The sequence below is a fragment of the Grampus griseus genome, assembly GCF_964374135.1.
Source record: "Grampus griseus genome assembly, chromosome: 10".
In the NCBI taxonomy this organism is placed as follows: Eukaryota; Metazoa; Chordata; class Mammalia; order Artiodactyla; family Delphinidae; genus Grampus; species Grampus griseus.
In genome coordinates, this window is record NC_139004.1 from 63,340,510 (window position 1) to 63,358,169 (window position 17,660).

Consider the following 17,660-nt stretch of genomic DNA (forward strand, 5'->3'; position numbering starts at 1 on the left):
ACTAGAAACTACCCAGCTGCCATCAAAGGCAGGATGAATGCACGGAATACTCGAGCAATGAGAACAGACCACTACATGTAGTGACATGGGAATCTCATAAAACATATTGCTGAGTGAAAGAATTCAGACACCAAATGGTACATATTGCATGAAATTCAAAAACAGGCAACACAAACTATTTTTAGGGATACATGGTAGAAAATCAGATTTCCTACAATCAGATTTCCTCTGGGGGAAAGAGAGAGAAAGAGGGAGGGAGCGAGAGAAGAAAGAAAATCCAGAGAAGCAAAACTCTCTCTACTCTTCTGCCTTTGTGGAAAGTAATGTTTTGCGGGGGGAATGATGAACCAATAAAACCAAGATAATTGAATAAAGACCAAGCATATCCGTTATCACTGCCAACGTGAATACAAAGAAAAACCTCTACTTTTACAAGTCAGAGATTCTTATATTGGGTAGAAAAAAATCTACTCACATGCTACTCAATAGAGACTCACCTAAAACAAAGTGATATGAAGCAGTTGAAAGTAAAAGATGGGCAAAAATATGTTAAGTATATGTAAGCAAAAATAGAAATGACAATATTAATCTCTAGAGATGTAATTCAGGACAAAAGCTTTAAACAGAAAAATAAAATTACTTTCTGTTGAAAAAAGATAAAAATTATAATGACTATGTAACATTAAAGCTGGTCATCAGTAACAACATCAAACAGTGATACACGAGAAATGGAAAAACTTCACTTGCAGTGGGAGAGTCTTCTCCAGCTTTGTCTATCTTTGAGGGATTGAACATCTATAAAAATCAACTGCACACTAGACTACTAAGAAAACCACAATAACTTCCCTATAAGTGGAACTAGTTTAGGCCACATATTTTACGATGATGCAATGAAACAAAGATATAATAAGAATGAGTAAGTGAAATAAAACAAATGACTTGAAAATTTTAAAAATAAAGTTGGTTAACTTATTTCAAGGAAATAAAAACATTCTGTAAACTATTTAGAAAATACTAATAATTAGAGCAATGCATTAAAAAAACTTTTTGAGTGTGGTCAAGGCAAATCTATAACCTTAAAGGTATTTATTATCGAATAACAAAGAATGAAAATAAATGAATTAAATGTTCAAAGCAAGAAACTGTAAAAGGTACAAAATAACCCCAAGGAAAATCTGTAAGAAACATGTACAAAATATAAAATTATACCCTAACCAATTATTACAGCAGAGTTAGGAATGAACTCTACGATCTGGATCTTTGTAAAAAGAAATAATATTAAATAGGACAACGGGCATATTTTACACTGATAGGGTATAACCCATCAAGATGGTACAGCAGGCATGAACCTTGCACTCCTAACAACACAGCTTTCAAACATGAAGCAAGAATTGTTAGAACTGCAGGAAGAAATAGACAAACTCTGAATTCTCATGATAAACCGCTCAGGAATCAACAGATTTATAGATATAAAATATTTGAAGTGTTAGAGGATTTGAATAACACAATCAACAAGCCTGATCCAGTCAGTTCTAGCTAGAACTCTGTTTCAAAACACACACTTTTACTTCAAACGCACATGAAATATTCAATAAAACTGACCAAATACTAGGCACAAAGAAAACCTCAACACATTCCAGAATGTGGAAATAATTAAATCCATATTGATATAATTTTTAATAGAGAAAAAGGAGAAGCCCCTGTCCCTCCCCCAAACTATCCGTCAGAAGATTAAATAACACCCATATAGTACTCTTGGGTTAAGTAAGAAATACAGTGTGAAATAAAAAACAATATAGAATGAATGGCAATGAGGTCAGTACATATAAAATCCTGTGAAATACGGCCAAAGTGAGACTCACAGGAAATTTTATGGAATTAGTGAAAATATTAGAAATGAAAAAAGTCTATAATAATGAACTAAGCATACTACTCAAGAAGTTAGAAAAAGAACAATAAAGTAAATCTCCCCAAAGGAGAAGATTGAATTACTAAAGCTAAAAGAACTTTCATGAAATAAAATAAACAAAAAGAAGCATATTTGATCACTAAAATCAAAAGGTAGTTTGTACCATTTAGGAGTTGACAAGTAAGAGAAACTTCCACTCAAACAGGCTTAAAATTTCTGTCTCCTCTCTTCAGTGATGGTGGCTTCATTCTGAGTTGATCCCCTTATTGAAAAATGGTTGCCAGCATCCTTCTGCCTCCTCATCCACATTAAGAGAGACAGTATGGGGACTTCCCTGGTGGTGCAGTGGTTAAGAATCCGCCTGCCAATGCAGGGGACACGGGTTCGAGCCCTGGTCCAGGAAGATTCCCACATGCCGCGGAGCAACTAAGCCCGTGTGCCACAGCTACTGAGCCTGTATGCCTAGAGTTCACGCTCTGCAACAAGAGAAGCCACCGCAATGAGAAGCCCGCACACCACAAGGAAGAGTAGCCCCCGCTCACCACAACTAGAGAAAGCCCTCGTGCAACGAGGACCAAACGCAGCCAAAAATAAATAAATAAATAAAAATTTAAAAAAAAGAGAGACAGTATGCATTTCTCTCCTCTAACCATACCTTATGCTTATTGGGATAACCTAACTGGGGTCAGGTGGCCGGGCACTGGACTATGCTAATTAGATCAAGCCAATGAGCCACCCACTTGGGAGCTGGGAGTGTGACAGCTTCTTCCTGAAGATGATGAGCAACATGGCAGACAGTGTGGACCAATGACTAGGACCTGTAGTAATATGAGGGAAGGATGGATACCATAAAGCTAACCAATAACAGTACATCAGGTGTTTTTTTGGAAAATACCTATGAAATAGACAAAAATTTGGCAATTTTAATCTTTAATAATTAGGAAACGTGAAAGAGTACACATGTAAATAATATTAAAAATAGGAAAGGAGCCATAGGTTCAAATTTTACGTATCAGTTAAAAATTTTAAAATCTAAGCTAAATTGATTTATTTTACTAAAATTAATGCAAAAAGAGGTGGGAAACCCAACTAAGCCAATAACTATGAAAGTTTTTTTTTTAAATAGTCAAAGATTTGTCCCCTAAAAAAGGCATCAGGCCCAATAAGTTTTATGTGCACAATCTACCAAACGTAAGGAACAGATAATGCTGGTGTTATATAAACTGCTCTAGGGCACAGGAAAAGACTAGAAAGCTCCTCAACATGTTTTAAGATGCTAGCATAGCAATGGCACCAAGGGTGGAACAGAAAGGAAAATTGTAGGCCAATCCAATATTGGAACAAAAATTCTAAACAAAACGGAAGAAATTTAATCCAGAGTGTATTACAGGATTTACCTAAGAAATCTACCGGAGATCTAGTCATGTGTTTCACTAAGTAAACAAATTAAATAAGAATAATCATCTTAACAGTTCACAACTGTGTCACCTGGGCCCAAAACAGTGCCTGACACAGAGGAAATTCCAAGTATCTGGGGAATGAACGAAAGAATGAAGTCAGGGTCAGTACATGTACCCTCACCATTATTGCTACTATTTCATATTGTGCTGGAGTCTCCAGCAATGAGATAGCAAAAGAAATAAATGGTGTGACTTTCAAAAAGGACAAAAGGGAGCTGTCACCATTTTAGGTGATGTGATTACCCCAAAATAAGCCAAGAGAATCAACTGAAAAACTACTGAATTTAATACACAGTTTTGCAAGATGACCAGGAATCAAGATCACTGTTTTTTTTTTAAATCCATCAACAGCTTTAAAATACCTAATATGCAGAATTAGAAAAAGTGTAATGGGAAAAGATACCACCAATAACAGACATAATCAAAATCTGTAAACTACTTAGAAACAAACTCAATGGTTTTCCAGACATCCATGAATAGAAGAGCTGAATGAATAGACATATACCATATTCCTGGTTAGGAACTCAACACTGTAAAAATGACGGTTCTCCCCAAATTATTCTGTGTATTTAATTTCAGTTAAAATACCAATAACATTTTTAATGAAAACCGACAAACTGATTCTAAAGTTTATATGGAAGGCAAACTTTGTAGATTAGGCAATTTTTTTTTTTTAAAGAAGAGGAGAGCTTTTGCTACCATTTAACAAAACATAACATGAAGCTGATTGAAACAGTACAGCACTAGCCCAGGGACAGACAAACAGATTAGTGGGAAATAATAAAGGTTTCAAAACCACACCCACAAATATATTAGGATTTCATTATTATAAATGTGGACATTCAAATCAGCAGGAAAGGATGGACTCTATAAGAAATGTCAACCAAGTTGGTTCTCCAGTTGAAAACAGAGTTAGCGCCTGACTCACACTATATATAACAGAAATTTCAAAAGGATTACAGTTACACATAAAAAATAAATTTATCAAAATATTAAAAGAAATATGTGAAGATAGTTTTATAATCTGGAGATGGAGAAGGCCAAGTTAAGCAAGCCACAAAATCCATAAAGAAAGTAAACACTGACTGACTTCATTCAATAATAATTTTTAAAGTCTTTACAGGAAAATTACCCATATATTCCACATATTTGTAAAAGATAAGTGACAACAACTGGAGAAAATATTTGTAAAATAATTGACAAAAGCTTAATATTCAGAAAAGATAAAGACCTTCCATGAGAAAAAGATAAACAACCTAATTTCTAAAATAAGCATACATATGAACGGAGGATTTACTAGTGAAAAGGTAAACCTTTTTTCCAATAAACACATGAAAAGACATTTTTCCAATCAAGAAAATGCAAATTAAAACAGCAATGATATAACTTTCTACCACTGGATGGGCAAAATTTTTGAAGATTAATAATACCCATTTTTAGCAAAAAGGAGAAGCGTTCATTCTTGTATACGGTAGGTGTGAATGTATACTGGTTCAGCTTTTGGGAGGAGTAAATTATATTCATCCAAAATTACTAAATTTGTGTCTACTCTGATGGTCCTCCCCTGAATCCCCTCCTAGGAAGACCGCTGCAGAAATGCTTCAGACTGTGCTCTCCCCCACCCCACCCCCGAGCACGCAGGAATATGCTCATGGCAGCACTGTCACAATGCTGACAAGTCAGAAACAGCCTAAAACCTGGTGCTGGTTAAATAACATACATTACATCCACACGGTACACATGCAATAATGTAAAATTATGAATAGCTCTAGGTACTGACATAGGTTTTCAAGGCATATAGTTTTTTTTAATGTAGGTTATTAATAATACATATATAAGATTCTATTTATTTAAAAAACCATAAAGATATTTTATTTAAGGATGCCAACAATGATTACTTCTGGGGAGGGGAGCAGCATTGGTGGTGGGGGTGAATGAGCAAGGGAGAATCTTTACATGTATTTCTGAATTTTTTTGGTAAATCACAACAAAAATTCAGACATCGCTTTTAATTGTTTTTAATTTTTAAAAAATGTAGGGGGGGGGCTTCCCTGGTGGTGCAGTGGTTGAGAGTCCGCCTGCCGATGCAGGGGACACGGGTTCGTGCCCCGGTCCAGGAAGATCCCATATGCCACGGAGCGGCTGGGCCCGTGAGCCATGGCCGCTGAGCCTGTGCGTCCGGAGCCTGTGCTCCGCGACGGGAGAGGCCACAACAGTGAGAGGCCCATGTACCGCAAAAAAAAAAAAAAAAAAAAAAAATGTAGGAGGGGAACTTTTATAATCAGTTTTTTTTTTTTTAATGCCATTTTTAAAAAAAAAAGAAAGCTGATTTTGGAGCACGATATGTGGGTCCTTCCTACTGTCACCTACAGTGCATGTCTCAACTGCTCTCTTACAGCATGCCCAATTTCCAGTTGAGGAAACTGATGCCTCAGGCCCAGGCCCTTTCCCAAAGCCCCAGCACAAGTGATATAGCAAAAACCATCAGTCCCCACTCTGAAGAGCCTGCTGGCAGAATTAATTCCAGGAGGCCTTACCCACGCACCAACCCCCAACACCCGGGGGCCACCCAGAAAAGAGAACAGAGCCAGCTCATGTTTGCACAGATATAATCCCTGCTATCCTGGTCCCCAATTCCAAAGCCCTTCTAGGCCACAATTTCCTTCTCCTGGTCACTCAAAGCCTAGTCATCCACCACATCCTCCCCACTAGGAGGTCAAAGCAGGACCCAGTCTCCCAGGGGCCACTCTTTTCCCACCTTGATCTTTGTTGATTACAGACCCATGACCTTGATCTAACCTTGATCTGGCCCCATTTGGCAAAGGCAAAGCACAGAGAAGAAAGGAGAAGGGAGATCAGGGGCCCATCTGGGGCTGCAGCAGCCAGGACAGGAGTAGGAGCCAGGAGGAGGTGCAGAGGACTGAGAGAACCCCATTGCTTATTTGCTTCTTGATCCATTTGCTGTATTTGGTGATACGGGTGTACACTCCTGGATTATGTACTTGGGCTCAGGCCTTTTCCCAGGACAACACCCCAGCAAGAATCCATCTATCCTCGACTTCACAAGCCAACGGACCCCCAGGGTCCCCCCTAGGCAAAGAGAGAGGAGTGATGGAGGCTCTGGACCCAGCTGGGACCCAAGGGATTGGGGGACCCAGAATGCCCACCCTCTGAGTTCTGCTTGGAAGCTTCTTTCATTCCTTGAGGATCTCACTACCTGGAGTCCTCCTTCACTCCTCAGTTGGGGATCCCATCCCAGAATATCAGGCAAAATCAAAGTCACGGGGAAGGCAGATGGGAGCAGAGCACTACCTGATGATGATGACAAAGAGGGAGGCCAAGCAAACCTCCCCCTGGGGAAATGCCCCCACCTGGGGTCATCCCAACCGAAGGAGAGCTGCCAGAACCTCCCAGAAACTCACATAGCACAAGTTTTCTCCATAATTGGTGGCACAGATCATGTCCCCCAGGACAAGGGGGACAACGCGGGGGATGAGGGACTTCTTGCGGTAAATCCGGTCACAAATCTTGTTGTCCATGATAAACACCTCGGCCTCCCGCAATGCTGGGGTCAGTGTGGAGTTGGCTGTGGAGGAGTCCAGTGGGGTGAGAACTGACTCCTCACTCTACTCAGTCCTGCCTATTCCCAGGGTCTTGTCACCTCCATCCTCAGGACTCAGCCACACCCCTTCACACCTCCATGCCCTCCTTCACTTGGCCCTTCCCCCTGTGGTGTGGACCATGTTGGGCAAGCACCTTGCCCTCTAAGGCTCTATTTCAGGATCCCTTTCTCTGGGAATCTTTTGCTCCTGAACCAAGCAGGCTACAATCCAAGTTTCAATGCAACCACTCAGAAATTGAGAGCCCACCCCCATGCTGCTTCTCTCCAGCCTCTGAACTCTATACTGGCTGTGCCCTCTGCCACCTGATTGACATTCACTCTTCCTTCAGGCATCTCAGGCAGACTCTCTGCCAGAGCTCATTCCAGATCCCTCCCGACTTGCTCTCAAGATCACCTGACAAAGTCTTTGCCTCTTTCCTTGTTAATCTGTGCTTCCACCCATACTCAGTTATGAGTTCCCTAGAGGCAGGGCATGCATTACCAGTGACAAGGGTTTGGCGTGTGGCAGATGCCTGAACATCGAAGTTTCTCAGATGAACAAATCAGTGAGTGAGTGAATTTATGAATCCCTGACTCTGAGCTTCCGTAAGAGGCAAATGATCAGGTTTTCCTAGGACTAAATGAAGTGTCCATAGCACATGCAATGGTGTAAACCATGGCAACAGTTCCCATGTGAGGAGCAATCCTAACACATCCAAAGAACCAGGGGCCAGAGGTAACAGCCACAAGCTTCCTGAGAGGCACCATGAGGGGGCTCATCAGGAGAGGCCCCAGAGGAAAGGAGTGTACCCTCTGGGGTACCACATGTCACCCCGACCCCATCCTCCTCACCTGAGAAGCACTGTTTAACCTGGCCCCAGCCAGTCACCCAGCACTGCGTCCCAACCTTCAGGTTGTAGTTGGGCTCCGGGAGGCAGATGGGCTGCACGTACTTGCTGACGACGACAGGAGTGTGAAGCTGGAGGAGGGCAACATCACCCGCGATGAAGTTCTGGCCCCAGTACTTGGGGTGCGTAATGAGGTCCCTCACAGGGATCAAGAGGGCCCTCGTGGAGTCCGTGGGCTTCAGCTTGAAGGTGCCGAGAATCACTGAATACTCTTGTGCTACAGGAGACACAGAGCCCCACCTGGTAGATGTCAGGTTCTCAAGCAACACTATGCTCCTACCTCCGCCAAGGACGCTCCCCTTAGCAGAAGTCCTGCCTGATTTGCCCGGCTCACTCCATCCTGCTCATCTACCCAGGGGGCCCTTGGAGTCCGAGATATGACTGCCTCCTCATTCATCAGTCAAGCTGATTCAAGTGGCCTGGTCTATGTGCTGTGGATTTGAGTGTGCAGCTATTAGCATGCACGCGTGTTCTAATGTGTGTGAGGGGTGGGGTGTATACGGGGTGCATGCGGTTGCCCTGGTTAGGATATAGTCTTTGTTGCTTGGGGCTCCTGCCCAAGCTCAGTCCCCGGCCTCTGTGAGATCATGAGCATGACTCTTCCCTGTTCTGGACATCCCTTCCCACTCCGCCCCACGTCCCCCACTGCCACGTTGTTTCATAGAGGAAATGAGGAGTCTAGGCTGGGCCCGCTGCAGCCCTGGGTCTCCGTGGGCCACACTCACCCTTGGATGCAGTGGGCAGCAGTCACTACCCAGTCGAGATCAATGAGGGCTCCTCCACACACATGCTCATTTTCCACTCGGAGGCTCACCTCCCAGGGCCAATGGCGTGTCCAAATTCTTCGGCCACCAGGGTTTGCCACAAGCTTCAGGAACAAGCGTGACAGGGAGATACAGTGGCCGCATAGAGGAGGATAAGAATGACTGTGACCAAGATGCCCTCCAGGGTAATTTGCATGAGGCTGTAAACTCGGGGGCTTGCTTCCATTTCAAAGAAGGGGAGACCGAAGGTGAGAGAAGAGCAGTGGCCTGCCCAAAGGCACTGAGCTGACAGAAAGTGACAATGACAGAGATAAAAAGCATCAAGACAGAAACACAGAGACATGACAGAAGGAGGAGAGAGATACTGAGACACACAGGGAGCAAGCAGCACAGAACCTCAAAACAAGGGAGAAGCATAGAAGGAGCCCCAGGACAGGAAATGTATTTTCTTGTGTCAGGGTAAGTCCCTAGGCCACGTTCCTGAAAGGCTATAAAGCTTTCTGCATTTCTTAGATGCAAAAGGCCTCTGTCCCCACACTACTCAGAGTCAAGAAAAGCTCCAGACTTCTAGGTCAGAAGTCTTTACACAGACCGTTCAAGAAAAAGTCCCAGCATGGAGCCAACAGAGGCCTCCCACTCTGTGTAACAGCTGACACACTATCAGTTTGCAAGTAGTTCCAACAATCAAGTTGTATGACTGCATGAATATGGACACAGATGCAGAAATTGTAAATAAAATATTAGCCAATATTATATTTTTTAAAATTATGCACCATGATCATGTAGAGATTGTCCTGGGGTACAAGGGTGGTCCCACAATGGAAGCAGTCTCTGTGTATTCCCCACATAAACAGTTATTTTTCTCTAAAAGAACTGTGCTTTTCTCAATAGACACAGAAAAAGGTATTTGAAAAAATCAACACAGATTTACGACTAAAAAACAGAACACTCTTAGTAAACTGGGAACAGAAAGAAAATACTTATTTATACAAGTTATATGCCACAAACCTACAGCAAACATCATATAACATTAAGAAACAGGCCAAAAATTTATACTTTCTGAAGCCAGGAATAATGATACTTTGTGGGAGGAGGACAAAGGAAGTAACTGGGAGGACATAAGAGAGCTTCTGGGTGCTCGTACTGCTCTACTTTCTGACCTCGGTGGAGACTGCACAGGTGCGTTCACTGTGTGATAATTTCTTGAGCTGGACACATAATTTGTGCACTTTTTTGGTGTATGTATGTAATACTTCAGTAACTGACTTTTGAAATCAATAACATTTCTCTATGCCAACCAACCTGAGTATAGCACAACTATATTCAAAATAAGATACAGTTTATAGCTAAAAATTATAAAATACCCTGGAATTAAAGTATCCAACACTAAGCAAGATTTTTGCAGTAATACATTTTAAACTCTAATGAAGGACACTGAAAATGACTAGCATAAATGGAGAAAGATCTATTGCTTTTAAATAGAATAACTAAATATTTCAGGTGTAATTTTTCCTAAAATTAATCTATAAAGTCACTTACCCAGTTAGAATTTTTAAGAAATTTGATAAACTTACTCTAAAATTGAAATAGAAAAACAAAGGTCCATAAATAGTTCCATCTTTGACAAAGCAAAGGGACACTGGTCCTAGCAGATATTAAGGCACACATCAAAGCCATAGTGACAAAAACAGTGTGGTATTGACAAGGACAGACAAGTGGACCAAAAAAAAAAGGAATAGAGAGCTTGAGATTGTTTCAGAGAATACAGGAACTTAATGTAAATAAAGGAGCCACCACAATCAGTGAGTAAAGGATGGATTGTTGAGTAGATGGTGCTGGGAAAACTCGCTCACTATAAAAGAAATAAGAAAAACAAAACTGGATTCCTCTCTAGTAGTACTTGAAGACCTAAACGTGAAAGGTAAAACCATAAAGTTAACAGCCAACCATGTGGCATGGGGTGGGAAAGGACTCTTTAAACAAAACCTCAAACCACAATCCATAAAGCATTAAACTGATTAACTTGATTACATCAAAATCAAGGATTTTTGACCCCAGGAACAAAGTTAACCGTCAGATGACAGATTAGGAGGTAATATTTGCAATATCTAAAATCAATACAAGACTTTTATTAGGAATATACAAGGAACTCCAGGAAATCAACAAGAAAAAAGAATAGACAATATGCAAAGGATAAAGACAGTCAATTTATTAGAAGAGGAAACTCAAGAAGCCAACAGCACATTGAGACATGTTCAAACTCATTAGTAATGAGAAAAATGTCAGTTAAACTAAGAAGTCGGCCTTTTCTCACCTTCTGAGATGGCCCACACTCTGTCTGGGGAGTGTGTTTCTCTCTAAATAAATCCACTTCTTACCTATCACTTTGTCTCTCACTGAATTCTTTCTGCAATGAGACATCAAGAACCTGAGCTTCATTGAGTCCTGAAACCAGCGCTGTTTACAATAGCCAAGTCATGGAAGCAACCTAAATGTCCATCGACAGATGAATGGATAAAGATGTGGTACATATATACAATGGAATATTACTCAGCCATTAAAAAGAATGAAATAATGCCATTTGCAGCAACATGGATGAACCTGGAGATTATCATACTGAGTGAAAAAGGAAGACGTTTTATTTATAAGCAAGTCAAGAGAATTGATTGTGAAGATTCCTGAGGAGGAGAAAAGGGGAATGGGATCTAAAGCTCAAGTGGAAGGACAAGACATCATCTGAATGCTGATAAATGCCCTGGAAGGAGCTTAACACCAAAACATCCCCAGCAACCAACCAGGCAGCTGGCCCAGAGGAAAAGGGGAGAGCTGGCAATGCCGAGAAGGCTGAGGAGGAGGAGGAGATTGACATTGATCTGACAGCACCAGAAACAGAGAAGGCTGCCCTTGCTATTCAGGGCAAGTTCCAGCGATTCCAGAAAAAGAAAAAGGATCCCAGTTCCTGAATAACCAGCCTTACCCTTCACCTTGCTCCCTTCCCTCCCCTTCTCCACAGCTCTGACTCCCATGTATCTTTGTCTCTTTGTCCCTCAAGCTTCTCATTGAGGCAAGTTCAACACTTATATATTATTTTCTCTGGCCCCTCACGCCATCACAGCTGCAGAGGCACAAGGAACACAGGGAAGATGAAGAATTCAACAGGCAGCCACTTGCTTAAGGGTGAAACATTTTCTCCTTGGGATACAGCTCCTTGATCAGTACCTGTGCCTGCCCTATGAGGTTGAAGAGCAAGAGGATTTGAGGTTGAGAGAGGGACCCCTAACAATGTGGGAATGAGGGAAAAGCCTTCAGAGTAGGGTGCCCGAGGGTGGGGCATATGCCCTGTTCCACTGGTTACAACATTCACACTTCAGGTAGTATTTTTTACCTTCACATCCTTCTCATCAGGACCTCAACTTCCCTCCTATGAGCTAAGCCACAGTGGGGACTGGAGCCTCCCTTTCCCCTGGGCAGACCTAAATCAAACTGCTCCCATGTTAGTGCATGCTCAGTAGATTAGTTCCAAGGAAGGCCGACTGGGACTGGTAGAGACAAGGAAAAGTTTCCTTCATCGTCTAGTCTAGAACCATAAAGGGCAGAAGTGGAAGAGGTTCAAGGGGCCACAGGCAGGGAAATGGGAAGATTTGGGAAGGAAATTGCCAGTTGATTTGGGAAGAAAAGAATAATGAAGGAGGAGGAGATGTCTAAGGACACAAGTTACTGCTGGTAAAGGTGTACCATATGAAGGATTCTTGGGGCTTTGTTAACCTGCCTACCTCTAACCCCTCATGCCTAGCCACCCTCAGAGGCCACAAAAACCAAGTGACCCTTGTAGCTCTCACCTGCCCCACTGTGGAGTCAGAGCAGAAGTGGAACAGCCACTCTATGTGATTTTAGCATGTTTAATAATTATGAAAGCAATAAACAAAATCCTCAAGTGGGAAAAAAAAACAAAAAACTAAGAAGTCATTTTTTTGTCTATTAGATAGGCAAAAAATGTAAAAGCTGGATCATGCCAAGGGGTGGGAGGTCTGTAGCAATATATACACCTTCACAAACTGCTGGTAGGAATGCAGAGGGCTGACTCAACTGGAATATGGGCGATAGATTAAAATATGCTATCAATGTAAATTTTTGAAACTGATAACTTGTACTGTGGTTATCTAAGAGAATATTCTTAGAAAACACACACCAGAGTATTTAAAGAGCCATGCTGTATGTTACCCTCAACTGATTCTGAAAAAAATTTTGTGTGTGTGCATGTTCCTTGTACTATTTTTGGAGTCTTTTTTGTAAGTTTAAAATTATTTCCAAATAAAATGTTTTTTTAAATGGGACTGAATGAAAAGAGGAGGAAACAGAAAGAGATCTAGAGAACATGCTATTTGCGTAAGTTAGAAATACATGCACACAAAACCACGATATGTATTTTTACAAAAACACACACAAACAGAAAGATACACATCAAATATACAAGAAAGGCTGGGAGAAGGGTGAAGAGGGGGAATAGGGGTGGGGCATGGACACAAGCAGAAATAACTAACTTAACCAAACAATCCATAACAAATTAGGGTGCACCTGTGACAAAGGAAGCCCGCGAACAAGCAGGAGCAACCCAACCCTCCACCCCTGAGGTCTAAGGAAAATGACAGGAAGACCCCAGAAGACACTGCCACAGGGCCCAAGAGGCTCCATTTGCAAATGAACAGTTTAGAGCTCAAAATGTTTCTATGTGGAAAAGGATCTGCATCAGCCTCCTGGACATGTTCCCTGATGGGATGCAGCCTGGGTTCAACTTTAAGAGGTTCTGCATTCCCACAGGAGGCCCAAATACTCTTTTAATGTGCACTGTTGAGTCTGTACGTCCTGAACAGCACAGGCTGTTCTTTAGAAGGCAGGCCATTTAGACTGAATTTCTGCTTCCTATAGACCCAGAAACACTATCTCTGTGACCCTCTTCAGAACATACCCTCCCAGGATCCAAGCTTTTCTTGAAGCAGGGGCTCACTTACCCACCTGGTTTGGTGTTGTCTCCTTTGTAACCTGGAGGAGAAAGGGGGACAGAGATGAAGTAAGAGGTTGTAACAGGATGACAGTGAAGAGGTGCATTCTTCATTAATTAGTTCATTCATTCATTCACCAAATATTTCCCCACCTCCCACTCTGTTCCCAGCCTGGAGCCCAAGGCCAGGGGGCTGGGGGCAGGGCGCAGGGGTGTACAGAGGTGTATCAGACAGATACATCCTGTATTTGCCCTTGAAGAGCAGGTTGCCCAGCAGAGGAGACATAAGTAAACACACAATCACCCATGTGCGATCAATGTGGGGACAAGGCCACAGGTGTCAGGTAAGCCCAGAAGAAGTGGTGGACAGGGAGGCTTCTAGGAAGAGGGGTTATTGTGCCAGATCTTAAGGATGAGAAGGTAAAACAGCAATGAAAAGTGATGACATTCCTTATGAAAGAAACACCACGGCGTAAGCTGGAGACTCCAGAGGATAAAGGGCAAGGCCCACGATGACAAGAAATGATGCCCGGGGAAGAAAGTCAGGGGTCATCATGAGTGCCTTCATAAGCCAGGCCAAGAAGCCTGAGTGAGACACTCTGGGAGGAGGGAGGCCAATGGAGGTGTGACATGGTCAGACTTGTATTGTGAAGGCAGTATGGAGAATAGATAGGAAGGTAACAAGACTGAACGCAGTAAGATCCCACCATAGGCTCTGCAGAACCCAGGCAAGAAATGAGGGCTGAATGAAGAAGTGGCAGTGAGAACACACTTGGTGAGCTGGATGTGGGACTGAGGGAGAAGGCTGAATCTAGGATGACCCCCCAGTTTCTGATTTTAGAGAAGAGTGACTACTATCCACTGAGTAAGAGAACCCAGTTTATAGGAAGAAGAGGGCCTCAACTTTGGAACCCAAGGAGTTGAGATGATTCTAGGTCATCCAGGTACAGATGTCCAGTAGGTGGCTGCACATCCATGCACATTGTTTTGCGAGGCAGCATCACATACATGGCAGCTCAATGCCCAGAGCAAGTGAGCTCACCCAGGGAGCAGTGAAGAAGGAACCCAGACAGCATCTTAGGGAACACCAATACGTCAGGGATGAACAGAGCATGGGTGGCCTGGGAGGGACACAGAAGGGCAAGGGAGTCACCCTGAGGTAGAGGAGAATTAGGAGGCATGGCCTGAGAGAAGCCAAGGGACTAGAGAAAATGAAAAAAGAGGGAGGAGCAGAAAGGTTAGGGATGTTAGGACAGAGGCATGCCAGGAATGGGCTAAGGGTTAAGTGAAAAGTGAGGAAGCACCTGAAGGAAACATGAAGTGAAAACTTATTTTGAGAAATGTGGCAGTGAGGGGAAGAGATAGGGTGAAGAAACACAGCAAATAGAAAGGGAGAGGATAGAGATCGATGAGAGCACAGGAAGGGCCCAGAGTCCAGAGCAGGGATGAGCAGCCTGACCTTGAACAGGAGGTCTGTCTCTGATTCCTAAGGAAAGGGGAGCGGGTGGCACTGAGTTGTCAGGTTTGGAGGGGTCCCCGGGCTGAGGGAGTCAAGGGGACAGCGCCTGAGGGCATGCGTTTCCTGAGGGAAGGAAGCCGCTGCTAGAGAGGCACCCTCGGTAGGAGCTGAGGGTCTGGGAAGCAAGTGAGGTGAGGAACATTCGTCTAAGTGTTTGGAGACCATGAGTTTGGCCCGGACCGCCTACCTGGAGCGGGGTCTCCAGCACTGCCCTGCTGCGTGGGAAGATGAGCCCTGAGGATGCTGTCAAGAGGGTGGTTCGGGTCTCAGCCGCGACATCCACGCCTCCAGGAGGAAACGCAGGGATGTGCCCCGCACCACAAGGCCCCAGGAGGCTACAGGGCTAGCGGGTCTCAGGGTGGAAGCTGAGAGCGCAGGAGTCTGGGATCCCCGGAACCGCCCTGGGAGATGCCCGGAGGGGTAGCAGAGGAGAAGGGGCTGCGGGTGGGCGCTGCGGGGCCTGTCCCGGCCTCGAGTGTGGGTTTTGGCGCGGGGGGGAGGGTGGTGGCGGCGTCGGGGAAGAAGGACCCAGAACGGGAGCGGCGCAGAGCAGGCGCCGCCTCACCGGAGTTCAGCAGCATCAGCACCAGGAGGTGGCAGCTCCGGCCCGAGGGCCTCGAGGCTGCAGGCCCATCGCTGAGCCAGGTCAACGATGCGGCCATGAGGCCCCTGAGGCGTCCGCTAGCGGCAGCAGGGACGGCTCGCAGTAGCCCCGGACGCCACGACTACGTCTCCCGCACATGACGCACGTGACGGAGTTCCGGCACGTGACAGCCCCTCCGGCACGTGATGACGTCGCGGACCTGTGACGGTGCCCCTGGAACGCTAAACGTTCCTCTGCACTTACCCCACCTCGTGCGGGTTCCTTGAAGATGACTGCAGAGCCTGGGGCTTGTCATTGCCTCCGTGGTGGCCAGTCCCATGGCAGTACCCCCAAGTGCCTTAAGTGGGTGACTGTCCCCCAAAACCTGGCCGGTGAAGGCACATCCAAATCCCTGGACTAGTGTTGGCACCTTGTCGCCCAGCCTCTGATCATAACCTTGTGTCCCTGGGCTTCGTGCATTGGAGAGCTTCATAATTTATATTGATTTGAGAATCTGAAAAGGTGTAGAAAGCACAAGGAAAGAACAGTAAGGCTAGGGAATCAGGGAGGATGTCTTTACAAAAGTGACATTTAAGCTGGACCTAAGATGAACAAAGAGTCTTGGGGGAGAACTCAAAGGAAAGGCATTTATCTTCTTCCACAAACAGTCAGTGGGATGGTGGAAACTGAAAGAAATAGTGGCAAAACCCACCATTTCTTGGGCTTTCACAGGGTTTTTGTAGAAGAATGTGGTCTTTGGATCTGCTCAGTGTGTCCAAGATTGGGAGATGACAACCAAGATTCCTGCTGCTCCTGTCCAGTGTGAGGGATCCAGATCTGGGGACCACATTCCCCACCCTAGCACCTAAAGTGGTCCAGATGATGAGTTGCACCAATAGGAGGTGAGGAGAGGTTACAGATGCCACTTCCATGCCAAGGCAGTAGAGAGGAGGTTCACTTCTCTACTTGTGTTAATGCAGAGCAATGGTTCTCAAAGTGTGGTCTGCAGAGCAGCACCAGCATCACCTGGGAACTTGTTAGAGTTGTACATTCTCAGGACCCACCCCAGACTTATAGGATTGAAAACTCTGGGAGTAGAATCAGTGATCTGTAGTTTAAAAAGCCCTCCAGGGAATTCTGAGGTAGGTAAGCATGAACCACAGGGTTGAGTGGAGCTATAAGATGGAGAAAAGCCACCTGCTGATCAAGAACACCTGATAGGGATGATACAGGAACAAGAAGTTAAATTTATTTTTAACCCATAAATACTCAGTGGCTTCTTTTTTAAACATTTATTTTATTGAAGTATAGTCGATTTACAATGTTGTGTTAGTTTCTACAGTACAGCAAAGTGATTCAGTTATATAGGTATAGATATTCTTTTTCACATTCTTTTCCATTATGGTTTATCACAGTATATTGAATATAGTTCCCTGTGCTATACAATAGGATCTTATTGTTTATCCATTCTATATATAATAGTTGGCATCTGCTAATCCCAAACTCCCAATCCATCCCCCCCCCCCACCTGGGCAACCACAAGTCTGTTCTCTATGTCTGTGAGCCTGTTTCTGTTTCGTAGATAAGTTCATTTGTGTCATATTTTAGATTCCACATATAACTGATATCATATGGTATTTGTCTTTCTCTTTCTGACTCACTTCACTTAGTATGATAACCTCTAGGTCCATCCATGTTGCTGCAAATGGCATTGTTCCATTCTTTTTTATGGCTGAGTGGTATTCCTTTATATATATGTACCACATCTTTATCCATTCATCTGTCAATGGATATTTAGGTTGTTTCCATGTCTTGCCTATTGTGAATAGTGCTGCTCGTAACATAGGGGGTGCGTGTATCTTTTTTTTTTTTTTGGCTGCATTGGGTCTTCATTGCTGCATGCAGGCTTTCTCTAGT

At 43.8% G+C, this 17,660-nt stretch overlaps 1 protein-coding gene and 1 pseudogene across 2 annotated transcripts; one reads left to right on the forward strand and one right to left on the reverse strand.

Moving 5' to 3' along the window:
• Positions 1-6,224: 6,224 nt before the first annotated feature.
• Positions 6,225-8,786, reverse strand: LOC309828268 (serine protease 45-like; annotated as a pseudogene). Its single transcript has 4 exons — positions 8,600-8,786; positions 7,823-8,095; positions 6,792-6,955; positions 6,225-6,459 (listed from the first exon to the last, which is right to left on the reverse strand). The product of its transcript is annotated as a serine protease 45-like (transcript).
• A 2,606-nt stretch (positions 8,787-11,392) lies between these two features.
• On the forward strand, positions 11,393-11,605 carry LOC309828269 (Purkinje cell protein 4-like protein 1; the record flags this gene model as incomplete). The annotated part of the gene is made up of 1 exon (XM_082663520.1): positions 11,393-11,605. One exon carries the CDS (start codon positions 11,393-11,395, stop codon positions 11,603-11,605), a length of 213 nt encoding a protein of 70 aa, XP_082519646.1.
• Between the last annotated feature and the right edge of the window lie 6,055 nt (positions 11,606-17,660).